The sequence below is a fragment of the Rhyacophila brunnea genome, unplaced genomic scaffold, assembly GCF_057557595.1.
Source record: "Rhyacophila brunnea isolate RB1 unplaced genomic scaffold, BYU_Rbru_1.0 scaffold_7, whole genome shotgun sequence".
Taxonomy (NCBI): Eukaryota; Metazoa; Arthropoda; class Insecta; order Trichoptera; family Rhyacophilidae; genus Rhyacophila; species Rhyacophila brunnea.
This window is the reverse complement of record NW_028233339.1, coordinates 6642795-6657016: the sequence shown is the minus strand read 5'-3', so window position 1 is coordinate 6657016 and position 14222 is coordinate 6642795. Positions and strand designations below refer to the sequence as shown.

The following is a 14222-nucleotide window of genomic DNA, read 5'->3' as shown; positions in this document are numbered from 1 at the left end:
AATTATTATTGATCGTGCAAAATATACACGTGAGACGGGACATTGGCCGTCATGTAACTTACGAGAGCGGCATTCGACATCGGGCCTTCCCTTGGTTCCCGGAGGGCATCGACACACAAACTGAGCGCCCTCTCTCAGGCATTCTCCGTTTTTGCCACATCCGGTCGTGCGACAGTCTATTGGTGTGCGATCGATTGAGCCTGGTGTACAAGAAAACATAACAATCAATATGAATAATAGATCTAGACAGCAAATTTATTAACTTTGTGATCTTGATAATGTTGCAAAACATTGATTTTCCTTGACCCTAGAGGAAGGAAGAGATCTTCATGATCATAATAACAATATGAAACAGCTGGGAGTTGAACCCGCTATATAAAAAATATATGAAAACGATAATGATCAATAATAATAAAATTGCCTACATGTAAATCAATATTTTCACTATGTTATAATATGTTATGAGTACTCAATTAATTGATTAGGAATTAAAATTATTGCTATCACTGAGTGTCTATGACATGTCCTATGACAAGCTGTATATTTGACAGTAAAGTTATTTAAATGTTTGTACTACCTCATTGTAGATATCCTATCGGTGTGGGGATTATTTTTAATTGTAATTATTATACTTACATTCAACATATGGGTCACCGGACGGAAAGTTATCATTACAATAGCATTGGGCTTCATTTTCATTTATAGCCCGGCATGCGGCATTCACGCCGCACTTTTTATCTTTGCATAGATTGATAAGTTTGGCGTCGCACAGGCATCCTTTGTGCGGGTCTCCCACGCAATTGGTTGCACAACTACACTCGTAGCTGCCGTCGGGGAAATCCCTACAGCGGGCATTTTCCCCGCAAGGATTCTTCAAGCACACGGCACCTCCTCCTTGCTTGCATTCGACTGCCGGGTTTCCTAGATATCCTGGCACGCATAAACATTGAGAGCGCCTATTTACAACGCGGCACTGTGCGTTTATACCGCACGCTCCGGTTTCTAGGCATGGATTTTTACACGTCTTTGCGAGACTGCAATGTTTATCCGGGGCACAATCATTATCAGACAGACATTCGTAAGGTTGACAGCTCTTCAGCGGCTCTCCGCTGTATCCGTCAGGGCACAGGCAGACCGAAACGTGCTGCGATACCCGACATAGAGCGTTTCTTCCGCAAGGAGATATACTTTTATCACACGGATTTATGCACTGAGATTTTGAGCACGTCTTATCACTGGAACAATCCCCATCTGATAGACATCCGGCATTGCATACACCTCTGGTACAGATCTGTCCTTTGAGACATTTAGTATTAGAAGAACAAACGGTCTTGCAATGTCCAGTTGAACATTTTTCACCACAGGAGCATTGAGAATTGTCACTACACGGTTTTATACAATACCCGGCTTGGTCACATTGACAGTTGTTGTTGCAAGGCGTTGGCGGCATCGTGCATTCGGTCAGTGGATTTCCTAAGAATGATTGAGGGCAGCTGCATTGGATTCCGTGGTTTATTACTTTACATTCTGAACATTTTCCACACTGGTTATCCAAAGTGCAGGGATCTGAAATGTTATTTTAATTATCAGTACGCTATAAATGCAATACTTCGCAAGGGTACAACACAAACAATGGCCATCCAAAAAATAATGTACACATTTACACATAAATCAATGGAATTACCTGCACATTTGCCACCAATACAAGCTTCGAAAGTGTCGCAAGAGGTGTCAGTGCGACAACCGATCTTACAAATTCTGTTTTCGCATATCTGTCCTGACGCGCATGCCGTGTCACTGTTACACACTCCTCTACATATTCCACGGACACATTTTTCATCTGACAAGCAATTTTGATCACTAGAAGATGAAAAAAGCTTTATTATTTATATTTTTCAAAGGATCTAGTTGTAATTAGTATTTAATGAGTATTTTTTTAAAGACATTAGTGTTAAGTATTTCAATATGTATTAAACAAAATTTTCAATCCTGGAATTATGTGATTAATATTTTGTCTATACCATGATTATACAAAAACTAGTGAAATACAGTGTATTACAAAAGTGTATTTTTGTGAAATGTGTAATTCTAGATTATATTTAGGTATTTTTTTATTTATAAAATTCATATAATCAAACTCTTTATTATTGAATGAACAAAACTCAGAGTCAAAGTCAAGTCAGAATTAGTTTTGAATTACAGAATTTTGTGATCAAGCAATCGCAGGATCCCGGAATTACCAACTATGTATAATTATTATATAAATAGGTACTTTAAAAATATAGTAGATTGTTCAAATAACATACCTTCTGCATGAGGTTTGGCACACAGCTCCGTAGCATGATAATCCTTTCGGACAATCTCTATTGTCGGTGCAAGCGACGGATACTTGTTTACAAGCCGCCAACGGATTTCCGACCAAAGGCGCCGGACAAGAGCAAACTTTCTCATGATTGAGGACAGAACACTCGGCGTTGGTTCCGCAGGCAGTCGGATTGGAACAAATATCTGCGCATTGGTTATTAATACACGCTCTATCACTTGGACAACCGTTATCAGAGTGACAACCGATTTGACAGACCAGGTTTTGACAGACTTCCCCGGATGGACAATCGGAGTTTTTACGGCACACCGGTTTACATGTTCCGGTCGGTCTATCGCACCGTTCGTTGACGAGGCAGCCGGTATCTGAAGAACAAACCGGTCTGCATTGTCCCCGTATACAACTCCATCCGTTTTCGCACGCTCTATTTTCTTGGCAAGGTGCCGCCGGAGCGCGAACGCAGCCAACTTTGGCGGTTGGATTCGGTACCATGCCTTCGGGACACGAGCACGCCGCACGCTGGTTCGTGACAGAACACATAGCATTCGGACCGCAAGGGTTTGCGTGTATACACGGGTTTGTGCACTTGTTACTTCTGCACGATTCGCTGGCGCTGCAGTCATCGTCGGAATGACATCCGAATAGGCAAGTGTTTTGAAGGCAGATGTGGCCCAAGAAACAGTCATTGTCCACTCTACATGTTACTGTAAAAAAAGGGAAGATACATTTAGAATAATCGTTAGAGTAAGCGTATTACTATCTAAGGCTATGAAGTAATTTTATATAACATTTGAGAACAGACAAATGAGTAGACTGTATGTTTTACTAACCAACTAACCACATTGGGCGGCACTTAGAAGTTATAACACTCAGTAAATAACAAAAAAAATCTGTATGCAGTATTTAGGTACATAAACTACTTACAGATACAATTTCCTTTTAGGCATTTTTCATTGAGGGCACATTCATTATCATTTTGGCAAGTTGGTAAGCACATACTACTTCGGCAAGTATTTCCCGCGGAACATTCCGAACTGTGTTCGCATGATACAGGTACTGAAAATAAATAAAGATAAACATAAATATCATTAATCCCATTTAAACACATACATATTATTAACTCTATCAAAAACAATACAACCTTTAATGAATGTTGAATGATATTCAGTAAAAGAATCGCTACTCACTTCTGACACATTCCACATCTTGGTTTCCCGTGAACCCGGGCGGGCAACTGCACTGCACAACGTGTTCAGTGCAAGAACAATCGGCGTTCATTCCACAAGACGAGGGCAGATCACAAGGGTTAAGACATTGTCCTTGGACGCATTTCTCTGAGAGACCGCACTCTTCATCCATCAAACAGGAAGCTGAAAATAAAAACATTGACATAAGTCAAAGCCGACTCGAGCACGAGCCGAAGCATTCGGAAACTTTCCGACAACGAGTGGTTCTACCTCTCCTGCCCTTCCCGCTGCTGTCCATGGGTGACCTATCATTGTTCTATAGAGTGCTTATACTGTCTGTCGTGTTCTATATCTGCCTCAGACTAACAAGATAAAGAAAACAAAGAGGAGATTCCCGAGGGAGGAAATATTTGTCCTCCACATTCTGAAGCTATTCGATGCTTAGATGTCGCCATGAAGTGGTTTGAGAGCCTAGAAGAATGTAACTCAAAACAACTTTATATGTCTTAAAAGTGTTTGTGATTTGGCAGCATCGAAAAGGACAGCTTCATTTAAGCAAAAGTCAATAGGTAATTGAATTTCTTACAAAAAATAATTTAAAATTGTAGCTATATGCCATATTATATATCAATAAAAATTGTTCATACAAAATGTACTTTTCTTTCCCTAACAATTATGATTTTTTTTCGATTATCCGGATTTCTCACTATCCGGACTACCTTCATCCCCAATTAGTCCGGATAATCGAGGTATGTATTTAAGAATAATAAAAACAAATAATAGTAGCTGCTCACTTCGACAGATGTCTGCATAACAGTAGGTGTTTTGGGGACAGTTAGCAGATGTCTGACAGGGAACTGGCTTTGGACTGCATCCAACATTGATATCATTAGCGTTCCCTTCGTAGCCTTGACGACAGACACAACCTGCCGTATGATTAAAGCTGGAGCACTCGGCGTTACGTCCACAAATAATACTCTCACAGACATCTGGAAAGAAGGAGAAAAATGAGAAATTTTATAGACAAAGAATGACTACGAATTTTGATGTTGATGACAATAAAATAATATAGAGAATTTTGTGACAAATAATATGACATACCTCTACACTTGGGTTCCCCACTATCAAAAGTACATTCAGCTGCATTCGGACAATCGGTATGTTTCTGACACTCAACCGGAGCCCTGCAGCCATCTTTTAGCGGATCACCGACAGTATTCCGAGGACAGGAGCATCTAAACGATCCACGTGAGTTTTGACACGTAGCGCCAGGGCCGCACGGTTTCTCAGCACAAAAATCAATGAGCGTACACCCGCTGCGGGGATTTCCCGTAAAGCCCGGTTGACAGTGGCAAACTTGTTTGTGGTTTTCGGCAGAACATAATGAATTCGGTCCGCATGTGTTTTTAACAAGGCATGCAATTTTGCACATGTGATCTTCGCAGAATTTATCATGCGAGCATTGATTATCCGCCACGCATTCAACTTTTTGACATCCGACTTTAGCATCCCCGAAATATCCTTCGATACACGAGCAGACCACCTGGTGGTTGACGGCGTTGCACTGAGCGTTTCGGCCGCAAGATGATGACAATTCGCAGATGTTTTTACATTCTGCTTGACCGAGGTTATTGATGATGCATTTCTGTTCATTGGAACATTCGTCGTTGGATTGACATTGTAGTTCTTTGGTGCAAATGCTGTTATGGCAGTATTGAAAATCTGGACAGCTCGTGTTAGTGTGGCATGTGGGTTGGCACACTCCTCGGATGCAAAGTTGATCTCTTATGCATTCTCTGGTACTTGTACATTGAGCTAAAAAAATAATTTTACAGCGTATTAAAAATCAAAACACTTAAAAATTGCTTTCTTCTCAAATGTTATAGAAATATAATTAGAAAACTTTAAATGAAAATGGATAAGAAGTCAGTCAACAAAATAGACATTCGGGAATGCGTCATAGTATTAATTAAACATACTTACAAGTACACAATCCATTGGAGCAGACAGCTCCTGCTGTGCATTGGTTATCACCGGAACAATATTGTAGAGAAATACATCCAAGAAGTGGATCTCCTGTGGATCCAGGTTGACATGAGCAAACTGCCACATGGTTATCGACAGAACAATCAGCTTTCTCACCGCAAACTTTATCCAATGAGCAGGGGTTGACACACTTATTATCAACGCACGCGGATTGAGGAGAGCAATCTGAATTTTCAACGCACTCCAATTGCGTACAATCCACTTTAGGGTCTCCTCTTGTTCGGGCGGGGCATTGGCAGATAGTTCTGTGAGATTCTGGAATACACTGAGCGTTTCGTCCGCAAGCTTTGCTAAGTTCGCAGGGGTTTTTACATCTACTATCCACACAAGTCGCCGATTCGGGACAGTCGGAATCCACGAAGCAATCGCCGGGTTTTCTGCATCCAACTGTAAGCGGATCGCCTACCATTCCTTGCGCGCATCGACATGTGTAACTTCCCGCTGTATTTTTGCAGAGAGCTGTCGCATGGCAAGGGCTCGAAGCGCATTCGTCAATGTCCACGCAGCGGTTTTCTATCAATACGTAACCTCCGTGGCAGATGCAAGTGGCCCGGTGATTTTGAGTTTGGCATTTACCGCGCCCGCAAGCCATCCGTTCGCAAGGTTCTGAAAGAATCAATTAATTGCATATTAATAACTAATATTTAGACAAATTACAATATTGGAAACCAAAATTTTTAGTTTTATCAGCTATTTTTTAAATATAAAGTTGTAAATAAAAATAAAATAAAACACCTAAGAAATACACCCATTAGAGAATTCTTGTAAAAAATATAGGTGCCCGATGGGACGCAAACTAGTGTCCATCGGATTCTGGCCAATGTGCTGTACCATTAAATTAGCCACCTGCAACATACCTCATTGCAATGTAGGTGTTTATTAAATTTCATTTTATTTTATTTATGTCTTCAAGTACTTGAAGCCCAATAATCATGAAAAAACAATTTACGATTGTCTATCAATTTAAAAATAATAATATTATAGATTTTATCTCACCTGCACATTTGTTTGTCTGTCCATTACAATATTTGTTGATGGGGCATTCGTCATCGTTGATGCATTCGACTTTAAAACATCCCACGTTGACATCATACGCGTCTCCCAAATGTCCAGGGGTGCAGGCGCAAGAGGCTCGGTGGTCTATCACACTGCAGATGGCGTTCTTAGCGCATTCCGCTTTGATGCAGGGATCGCTGCACTTTCCTTTGAGACAGGAGAGATTATCGGCGCAGTCATTATCCGATTTGCACTGGTCAGGGGACAAGCATCCTTGGAGGAACGGTTCTCCCACAGTTCCTTCGGGACACGCGCATTGGAATGATCCCAGAGAGTTGATACATATTGCGCTGGGATGGCAAGGACTGTCTATACATTCATTTCGATCTTCGCATCCGTTGTTGACATTTACGAAGCCATTCGCACATCTGCACTGAGCGGCGATACATATTTGATTGGTCTGGCAGTCGGCGTCTGCTCCACATCCTGATATGCAAATACCCTCTTGGCATATTTCTCCAGGGAGGCAGTTGCTGTTACCGTAGCATACTTTCGAGCACATGCTGTTAGAACACCTCTCTCCGATGGCACAGCTCTTCGTTTCAACGCAGGGTAAATTACATTTGCCGGCAATGCACATGTGACCAGCAGGACATTGACTGCTACTAGAACAGCTAGTAGGAACTCTGACGCATCCTTGTTCAGGCAGTGGATTTCCTTCGAAGCCCGCTGGGCATTTGCATTTTGTCGTATGATCAACGCAATCGCACAGTGAATTGGGACCGCACACGGCGTTACTCTCGCAAGGATTTTGGCATTTGTTATCGATGCAAGCCTCGTTTGACGGGCAGTTCTTGTTTCCTCGGCAGCCAATCAGGCAGATGCCGTTTATGCATGCTTGCTCTTTAGAACATTGCGTATTGCTGCCGCAAGATGTGGTGCAAACGCTTTGAGTGCATCTCTCTCCGACTGAGCAGTCAGTGTTGCTTCGACAGACCGATTGGCATTGACCGTTGAAACAGATATCTCCATCACATTCAGCATCATTCTTACACCCTGACGCCAGTCTGATGCAAGCTTGCTTGGCGGCATCAAATCGGAACTTTCCAGGACACGAGCATATTGGTTGACGGTTTTGAATTGAACAGATAGAATTTCCTTTGCAAGCTCCCGCACATGGGTTCACGCATCGTCCTGATTGGCATACGGATTGAGCGGGACAGTCAGAATCGCCATTCGGACAGTCACCTTCCGGTCTGCAACCCTCGGTGATTGGGTCCCCGATTTGGTTGGCAGGACATTTGCAGATGTGACCGGAAGTCACAGCTTCGCATATTGCAGAAGGATGACAGGGGCTCGGATTGCACGCTTCAGTGGCGGAACATTGCACGTCGGCAATTGGGTTAGGTTTGTATCCCGGAGGACACTGGCATACGGCTCGATGATCTTCCGCTATGCATACTGCATTTTCTCCACAGGCGTCTTCGTCGCACACATCGTAACAAGTATGCGTCAATCGATTACACAGTTGGGTCGGAGGACAGTCGATATTATAAACACACGGGACCAATTTGCATCCATCTTTCATGTCATTGGGGTCCCCGGCGTAAGCTCCGGGAGGACATTGGCATCTGGCGACGTGATTATTTGTGACACAGATTGCTTGTGGTCCACATTGAACGACTGCACAAGCTGGTCGACAGCTCAGAATGCCATCAACGGGTTTGCACACTTCGGATTCTGAGCATTGGGCATCTGTTGTGCATTGATTTTTCGATATCGGAACACATCCATTTCTATCTTCCGGGTTTCCAGTGTAATCTGGGAGACATTGACATTTTCCATGGTGGTTTGATGTCGTACATTGAGAATTCTCGGGGCATGTGTATCCTAGGCATACCGGGGTACATTTCAACACTCCCAGTGGGTCCTTACGACACGCCGCCGATTGATGACAACCTTCATCATTTGTACAATCTGGGGTGGACGGTTTATCACAAATGGAGGCGACAGGATTCCAAACATAGCCGTCTCGGCACTCGCAGATCGGATGACCAGTGAGATCTACGTGGCACGCTTCGTTTTGACTGCAGACGACGGTGTGGCAGACACTGAGGCAAGATTTCGATCCGTCCTCGAGAACGACACAAGCGTGTCCTCTGTTACAATCACTGTCTTTTGTGCACACACCTTTCGGGGGTGAAACAACTCTCTCTTCGGGTTGGCAACCGGTAATCAAATCGCTTGGATTTCCTTTATATCCGTCGGCGCAGATGCACAGTGACCGATGATTGCTTCCGACGCAGAGGGCATTGGGTCCGCATTGGATTTTACTGCAGGCGTCGACGCATTTTCTGAAGCCCCTGCTGAGTTGGAAACAGATCTGGGCATCGTTACAGTCGCCATCGTAGAAGCATTGACCTTGAATAATGCATCCTTTCGTGATATCTGTTGGATTTCCGACGTGGCCCGGGGGGCACATGCATTGTCCCGCATCGCACATGGCTTTTGGTCCGCATTTAACTTTTTCACATAAGTTTCTGCACGCTCCTTTTTCACAGTTAAATCCAGATGGACACGGAACGTCTCTGCTGCATGCGCATGTTGAAGGATCGTCGCATTGAGGTTTCTGTAGTGGTAAGCATATCGAGAATGGATTTCCCGAATACCCCCGTTTGCATTGACAGTCATAGCTTCCAGGAGTATTTATACAGACTGCATTTTGACCGCAGGCATTTTCGTTACATTCATTTATATCTTGGCACTGAACATATGGATTCCCAATGAAACCGGGAGTGCACGAGCATTCGATATTGTTGGGTCCGTTCTGGCACTGTGCTCCACGGCCGCAGGAAGATGGCGTGCATTTGATGTTCTTGTTTGAGACGCAGCCTTCATATGGATTTCCGTTAGTTCCTCGGCTGCAGACGCATTGGTTTCCATTTCTTCCATACTGGCAATGTGCGTTTTCACCGCAACTCGGATTGCATTCTGGTCCGGCGATAGCTGTGAGCAAAAAAAATTAAGGTTAGTCATACTCATGTAGCGGGTAGCCTATTAAAATAAACAGTTAAACAAATTATAAATTAGCAGGCCGGGACGCTAGTCTCACATTAAAAATGTTGCCATACTTAACTAAAAATTGGTTAATTACAAAATTTTATTAGTACCAAAGTAGTTTGTACGTATATTATTGACATAAACGGTATTATTTAAGGTAAATGTACCAATTTCCGTCACTGCTCCAATTATCGGCAATTTTAGAAGAAATTCAAAAAAAAAAGAATGGCAAGACTTCTATGGTTGTAAAAATGTGTTATCCGAAATCCACATTTCGTATGCGATAGAAAGATACAAAGTTTTTGTTAAATGCTTGTAAGTACTTCGTGAAATTTGATAGTTTTCTGCCACATGTCGAGTGATTTAGACCTACTGTGATATTTGAGACAAAAGCTTGACAAGTAAGTAAACATTTCGAATATTTAGTGTTAAGCATTTTAAAACGTTTTTTAAACTGAAGTATTAGATGTATGGTTATATTTTAATATTTAAATTGTTTTTTTGCCGAAATTGTAAAATATTTTGTGTGTTTAGCGGTTAGTTTATCTAAAAATCAAGTAAATTTTGCTGCCGGTAATTGGCACCGATACGATTTGCATTTGTTCTTATTATCGGCAAAAAGCCGTTTTTTATATAAGCATGAAAAATCAGAAATTGGATATAAAGTAGTATTGTGTATATTTTAGTCTTGGATAAAAAATTAACGTATTTTAAAAATAAATGACGTTTGTGACAAATTTACCATCGATAAACAAATTTTAGTTCGACCATCTGATGATTTACTGGTGAATCTATAGTACTTAATGCTAAAATTGTTTTTGTGTAACCTGAAAAATTGCTTTTAAGTACTGGAATTTTAAACAAGAATTATTTTCTATTATTTATTATGCATTAGATTCTTAAAATGATATATCTTTAGGTGTTCGATAAATAAGTTTTTACTAAGCATGTTTGTTTTCTTTTTTTATTCCTAAAACTGTGGAAATTTTGTGAGTTAGCAATATTGAAATTCAATTCCACATTTGGTAACTGATGCTTGAATTTACATCCAACGAATGAGACATATTAATCATTATTACAGATTGTTTTGCTAAAGAATTCTTTCCACTCTGCATTCGACATTAAGCAACATTGTTTTCTTATTAATTGTATTAATAATTGTAATAAGTATTCTAGATTTTAGGGAAAGCTCGAGTATAGATGGTAAACTTACGAGGCATGCATAGGAGGTCCGGGAGTCCAACAAAGAACTGATCGCAGACACATTTGTTGGTGTTGAGGTTGCAAGTGGCTCCGACTCCGCAGACCACACCTTCGCAGCGTTCCTTGCAACGTCCTCCAATACAGACTCTGGGAGAGTTGCAAGGCACGGCGACCGAGCACACGTCAGGTTCGCAAGAGCCTCCGGGGAATGGGTTTCCGGAGAAGCCGTTGAGGCATTTGCAGGTCGGTCCTTCGTTTGTCACGATGCATGTCGCTTCGTCGCCGCAGATGTAGGCATCGCACACTGCAAAACGATAAAAGTAAAAGATATTGTAACGGAAACAGATGGAACAAAGTCAACAACTCACTCAATATAATACACGCCAAGCATCACTGTATTACTCTCACTCGAAAACCGACCGATCCATTCCAATCTCTAAGAACAGATTATGATTGTTCCGAGTAGGCACCAATCGTCCTAAGTTGCCTAGCTTTAGTTTCCAATAATGAGTTAATTTATAGTAGGTGCCATAATTTTCTAGCGATGCCAAATGTTAATAATTAAGTATATTATGTGCCTAGATATAAAAATTTTATTATATTTCAATATCATTATACAATATAAAGTTTAAGAGTATTCTTCCATAATATATACCTACCTGTTAATTAACACTATTTATTTATCTACAGTTATGTGATAACACTTATCTATTTTTATTTGTATAAATAACATACTCGTAATGATAGGTTATGTGCCATAGGTGCCATTTTAACTATATATTTTTCTTCGATAATCACCTCACTCTACAAGTAGGTATATTCCGAAATTATTTGGTATGTATAGTGAAGTGAAGCATATTTTCAAATTAAATATAAGCAATATTCAAAGTTGTAAACAATCATTGTTTTGACGTTTAAAAGTTTGACACATGTTTGACACATTTGGCGCTTAAAAATCATAGACAAGGAAATTGTTCTGTGATCATAGACTATCGATTTTCTTACATTGACACCAGCTCGTATTTGCAATTCAATATTTTTGATAGGGAGTAGTTAAAATGTTATACAAAAACTATTAAATGATATTAAATAAAATAAATTAGTTTATTTTAAATATAACAGTATTTTTGTTTTTATTTAATAACATTAATAGCTTTTGTATAACATTTTTAACTACCCCTTATCAAAAATATTGAATTGCAGATACGATGGGTCAATGTTAGTAAACCGCTATATTAGATGTGTGTAGAATAGTTTCCTACAATGATAAGATAAATTAACATGAAAATCTGGCATATTATATTTTTCAAAATAAATAGCTGTGCTTGTTTATAAGTAGATCTATCGATAGAAACAATTTTCTATTAACCCTTTTTCGATGTGCATCATATTATAATAAATCGTGAGCAAATAATTGTTGAAAACTTACTTGAAACGCATTCGCCGGTTGGAGATTCCGTAAATCCGACAGCACAACGACACCAAGCCGCGTGGTTGTCAGGTTCGCAGTAAGCATGGGGACCGCACAATAAGGACCCACAAGGGCTGACACATGTTCCGCTGACACACGCCAAAGTATTTGCGCATTCGTTATTGGATACGCACTCACTTTTAGAGCTTGCTGATCCAAGTATACCTTGAATAAAATAAAACTGGATAAGTACCTAGGTATACGATTTTATAACTAGACTGCGAAATCTTTAACGTGAGACCTGGCGGCGGCGCTAATGTTGTATATTGTCTATGGTTTTCGATTTCGAAGTATTGTAAGTACAGAAACGCGAGAGGAGGGGATGTAGTTCTCCAATCCGCCGTCTATCACCGTAAAGATTTCGCACTATACCTTACATACAGATTACCCGTAGATTGAAGGCGAAGGATTTTTCATGATTTTAAAAATACGAGTATAGAAAAAGACAATAGAATTTTACATAGGAATATCATGATATTATAAATTTCAAAGCACTTACATCCTGATTTATATGGATCGCCGGTCATTCCATGAGGGCACACGCACTGGTATCCGCCTTTCTGGTTCAAACAATGCGCTCCATATGCGCAAGGTGCATCGGAACATTCATCCCTGTCTACACACCCTTGGAGTGGATCACCCTCGTAGCCTGTCGCGCACATGCACTTCGGTGGATCACTGGGAGTACACTTGGCATTGATCCCGCACGGGAATCTTTCACACGGACTCTTACACCTTTGTCCGTCAGAAGCGTCGAGGAAGAACGGCGGAGGACAGACACATTCGCCGGGCTGGACGCACTTTTCGTTGGAGGTGCAATCTCCGTCACTGGCACACTTTTTCTGAGCCGGAGCGCAGAGACCGTTGTAAGCGTCTCCGCTGTATCCAGGAGGGCAAATGCAGTCATATGAGCCTCGTTTATTCAGGCACTCCGCACCATATCCGCACACCTGTTGTCCTGATGTGCATTCGTTGATATCTGTTATATAAAACAGAGAATAACAAATCAGATAGGTAACATTTTATAATAGGTTGCCGAATTAGGTAGTCATTCATGAGATAATCGACAAACAGTATCACATTTTGGTAGATACTTATCAAAGAAAACTCAATAAAACAGGTTTAATAAAATAAAACGATGTTTAATAATATTTGGTAGGTACCTACCTCGACAAGAGCCGTCTTGGATTGTGTTAAATCCTTTGGGGCAGGCGCAATAGTTGACTCCTCCAGAAATTTGAATACATTCAGCTCCGGGAGGACATTTTTCTCCGTTGGAGCATCCAGACAATACGCAATTCCCGCCAACAACTTTATATGGTGGTTGACATTGACATTCGAGCGTGTTGCATTCTTCACATAGCGCGTATGGGTTTCCGTTGAACCCTTGGGGACACCCGCATTCGTAGCTGCCGGGTAAGTTTTTACATACTGAGTTTACGCCGCAAGCGGGTTTATCTTTTGTTTCTATACACTCGTTGACGTCGCGGCACTTTCCAGTTTCTTGGTTACGGATGTACCCTTGCAAACAGATGCACACGTTTATTCCGTCGTCGTTGACGCACTGTTCCCCTGCGGGGCAGGGTGATTTCGCGTCGCATTTGAACGTCTGCTCCGATTTAGCGCATCCCTCGCGGTAAGCGTCGCCCTTGATGCCGCCCGGGCATTCGCAAGAATAGCTTCCCGGAAGATTGTTGCAGATGGCACCTGGTGGACATGGGTTAGCGGCGCACTCGTCCAAGTCGGTACAGCCTCCGGTTATTCCGGGGAGGCCTGTATAACCGCTGCTGCACAAGCACTGCGCTTCTTGGTTGATGAGCAAACAGTGAGAATTGGGTCCGCAATGAACACTTTCACACGGATCTAAAACAATAGTATTGAGACAATATTAAAAAAAAACTTTGATTGAACAATCATTATGATATTTTGTCTATTC

General features: G+C 41.4%; 1 protein-coding gene across 1 annotated transcript in view; it reads right to left on the bottom strand.

Moving 5' to 3' along the window:
• Positions 1–14222, bottom strand: part of dpy (fibrillin-like protein dumpy) — a 373870-nt gene that overhangs the window by 127329 nt on the left and 232319 nt on the right. Inside the window, exons 12-25 of the mRNA XM_085957936.1 lie at positions 13454–14149; positions 12786–13265; positions 12245–12451; positions 10826–11119; positions 6553–9558; positions 5494–6162; positions 4612–5325; positions 4305–4499; positions 3511–3693; positions 3248–3379; positions 2307–3027; positions 1685–1860; positions 637–1566; positions 63–200 (exon numbers count right to left, since the gene is read on the bottom strand). Coding sequence (XP_085814062.1) covers positions 63–200; positions 637–1566; positions 1685–1860; positions 2307–3027; positions 3248–3379; positions 3511–3693; positions 4305–4499; positions 4612–5325; positions 5494–6162; positions 6553–9558; positions 10826–11119; positions 12245–12451; positions 12786–13265; positions 13454–14149 — 8541 coding nt within the window. The remainder of the gene's footprint in view (positions 1–62; positions 201–636; positions 1567–1684; positions 1861–2306; positions 3028–3247; positions 3380–3510; positions 3694–4304; positions 4500–4611; positions 5326–5493; positions 6163–6552; positions 9559–10825; positions 11120–12244; positions 12452–12785; positions 13266–13453; positions 14150–14222) is intronic.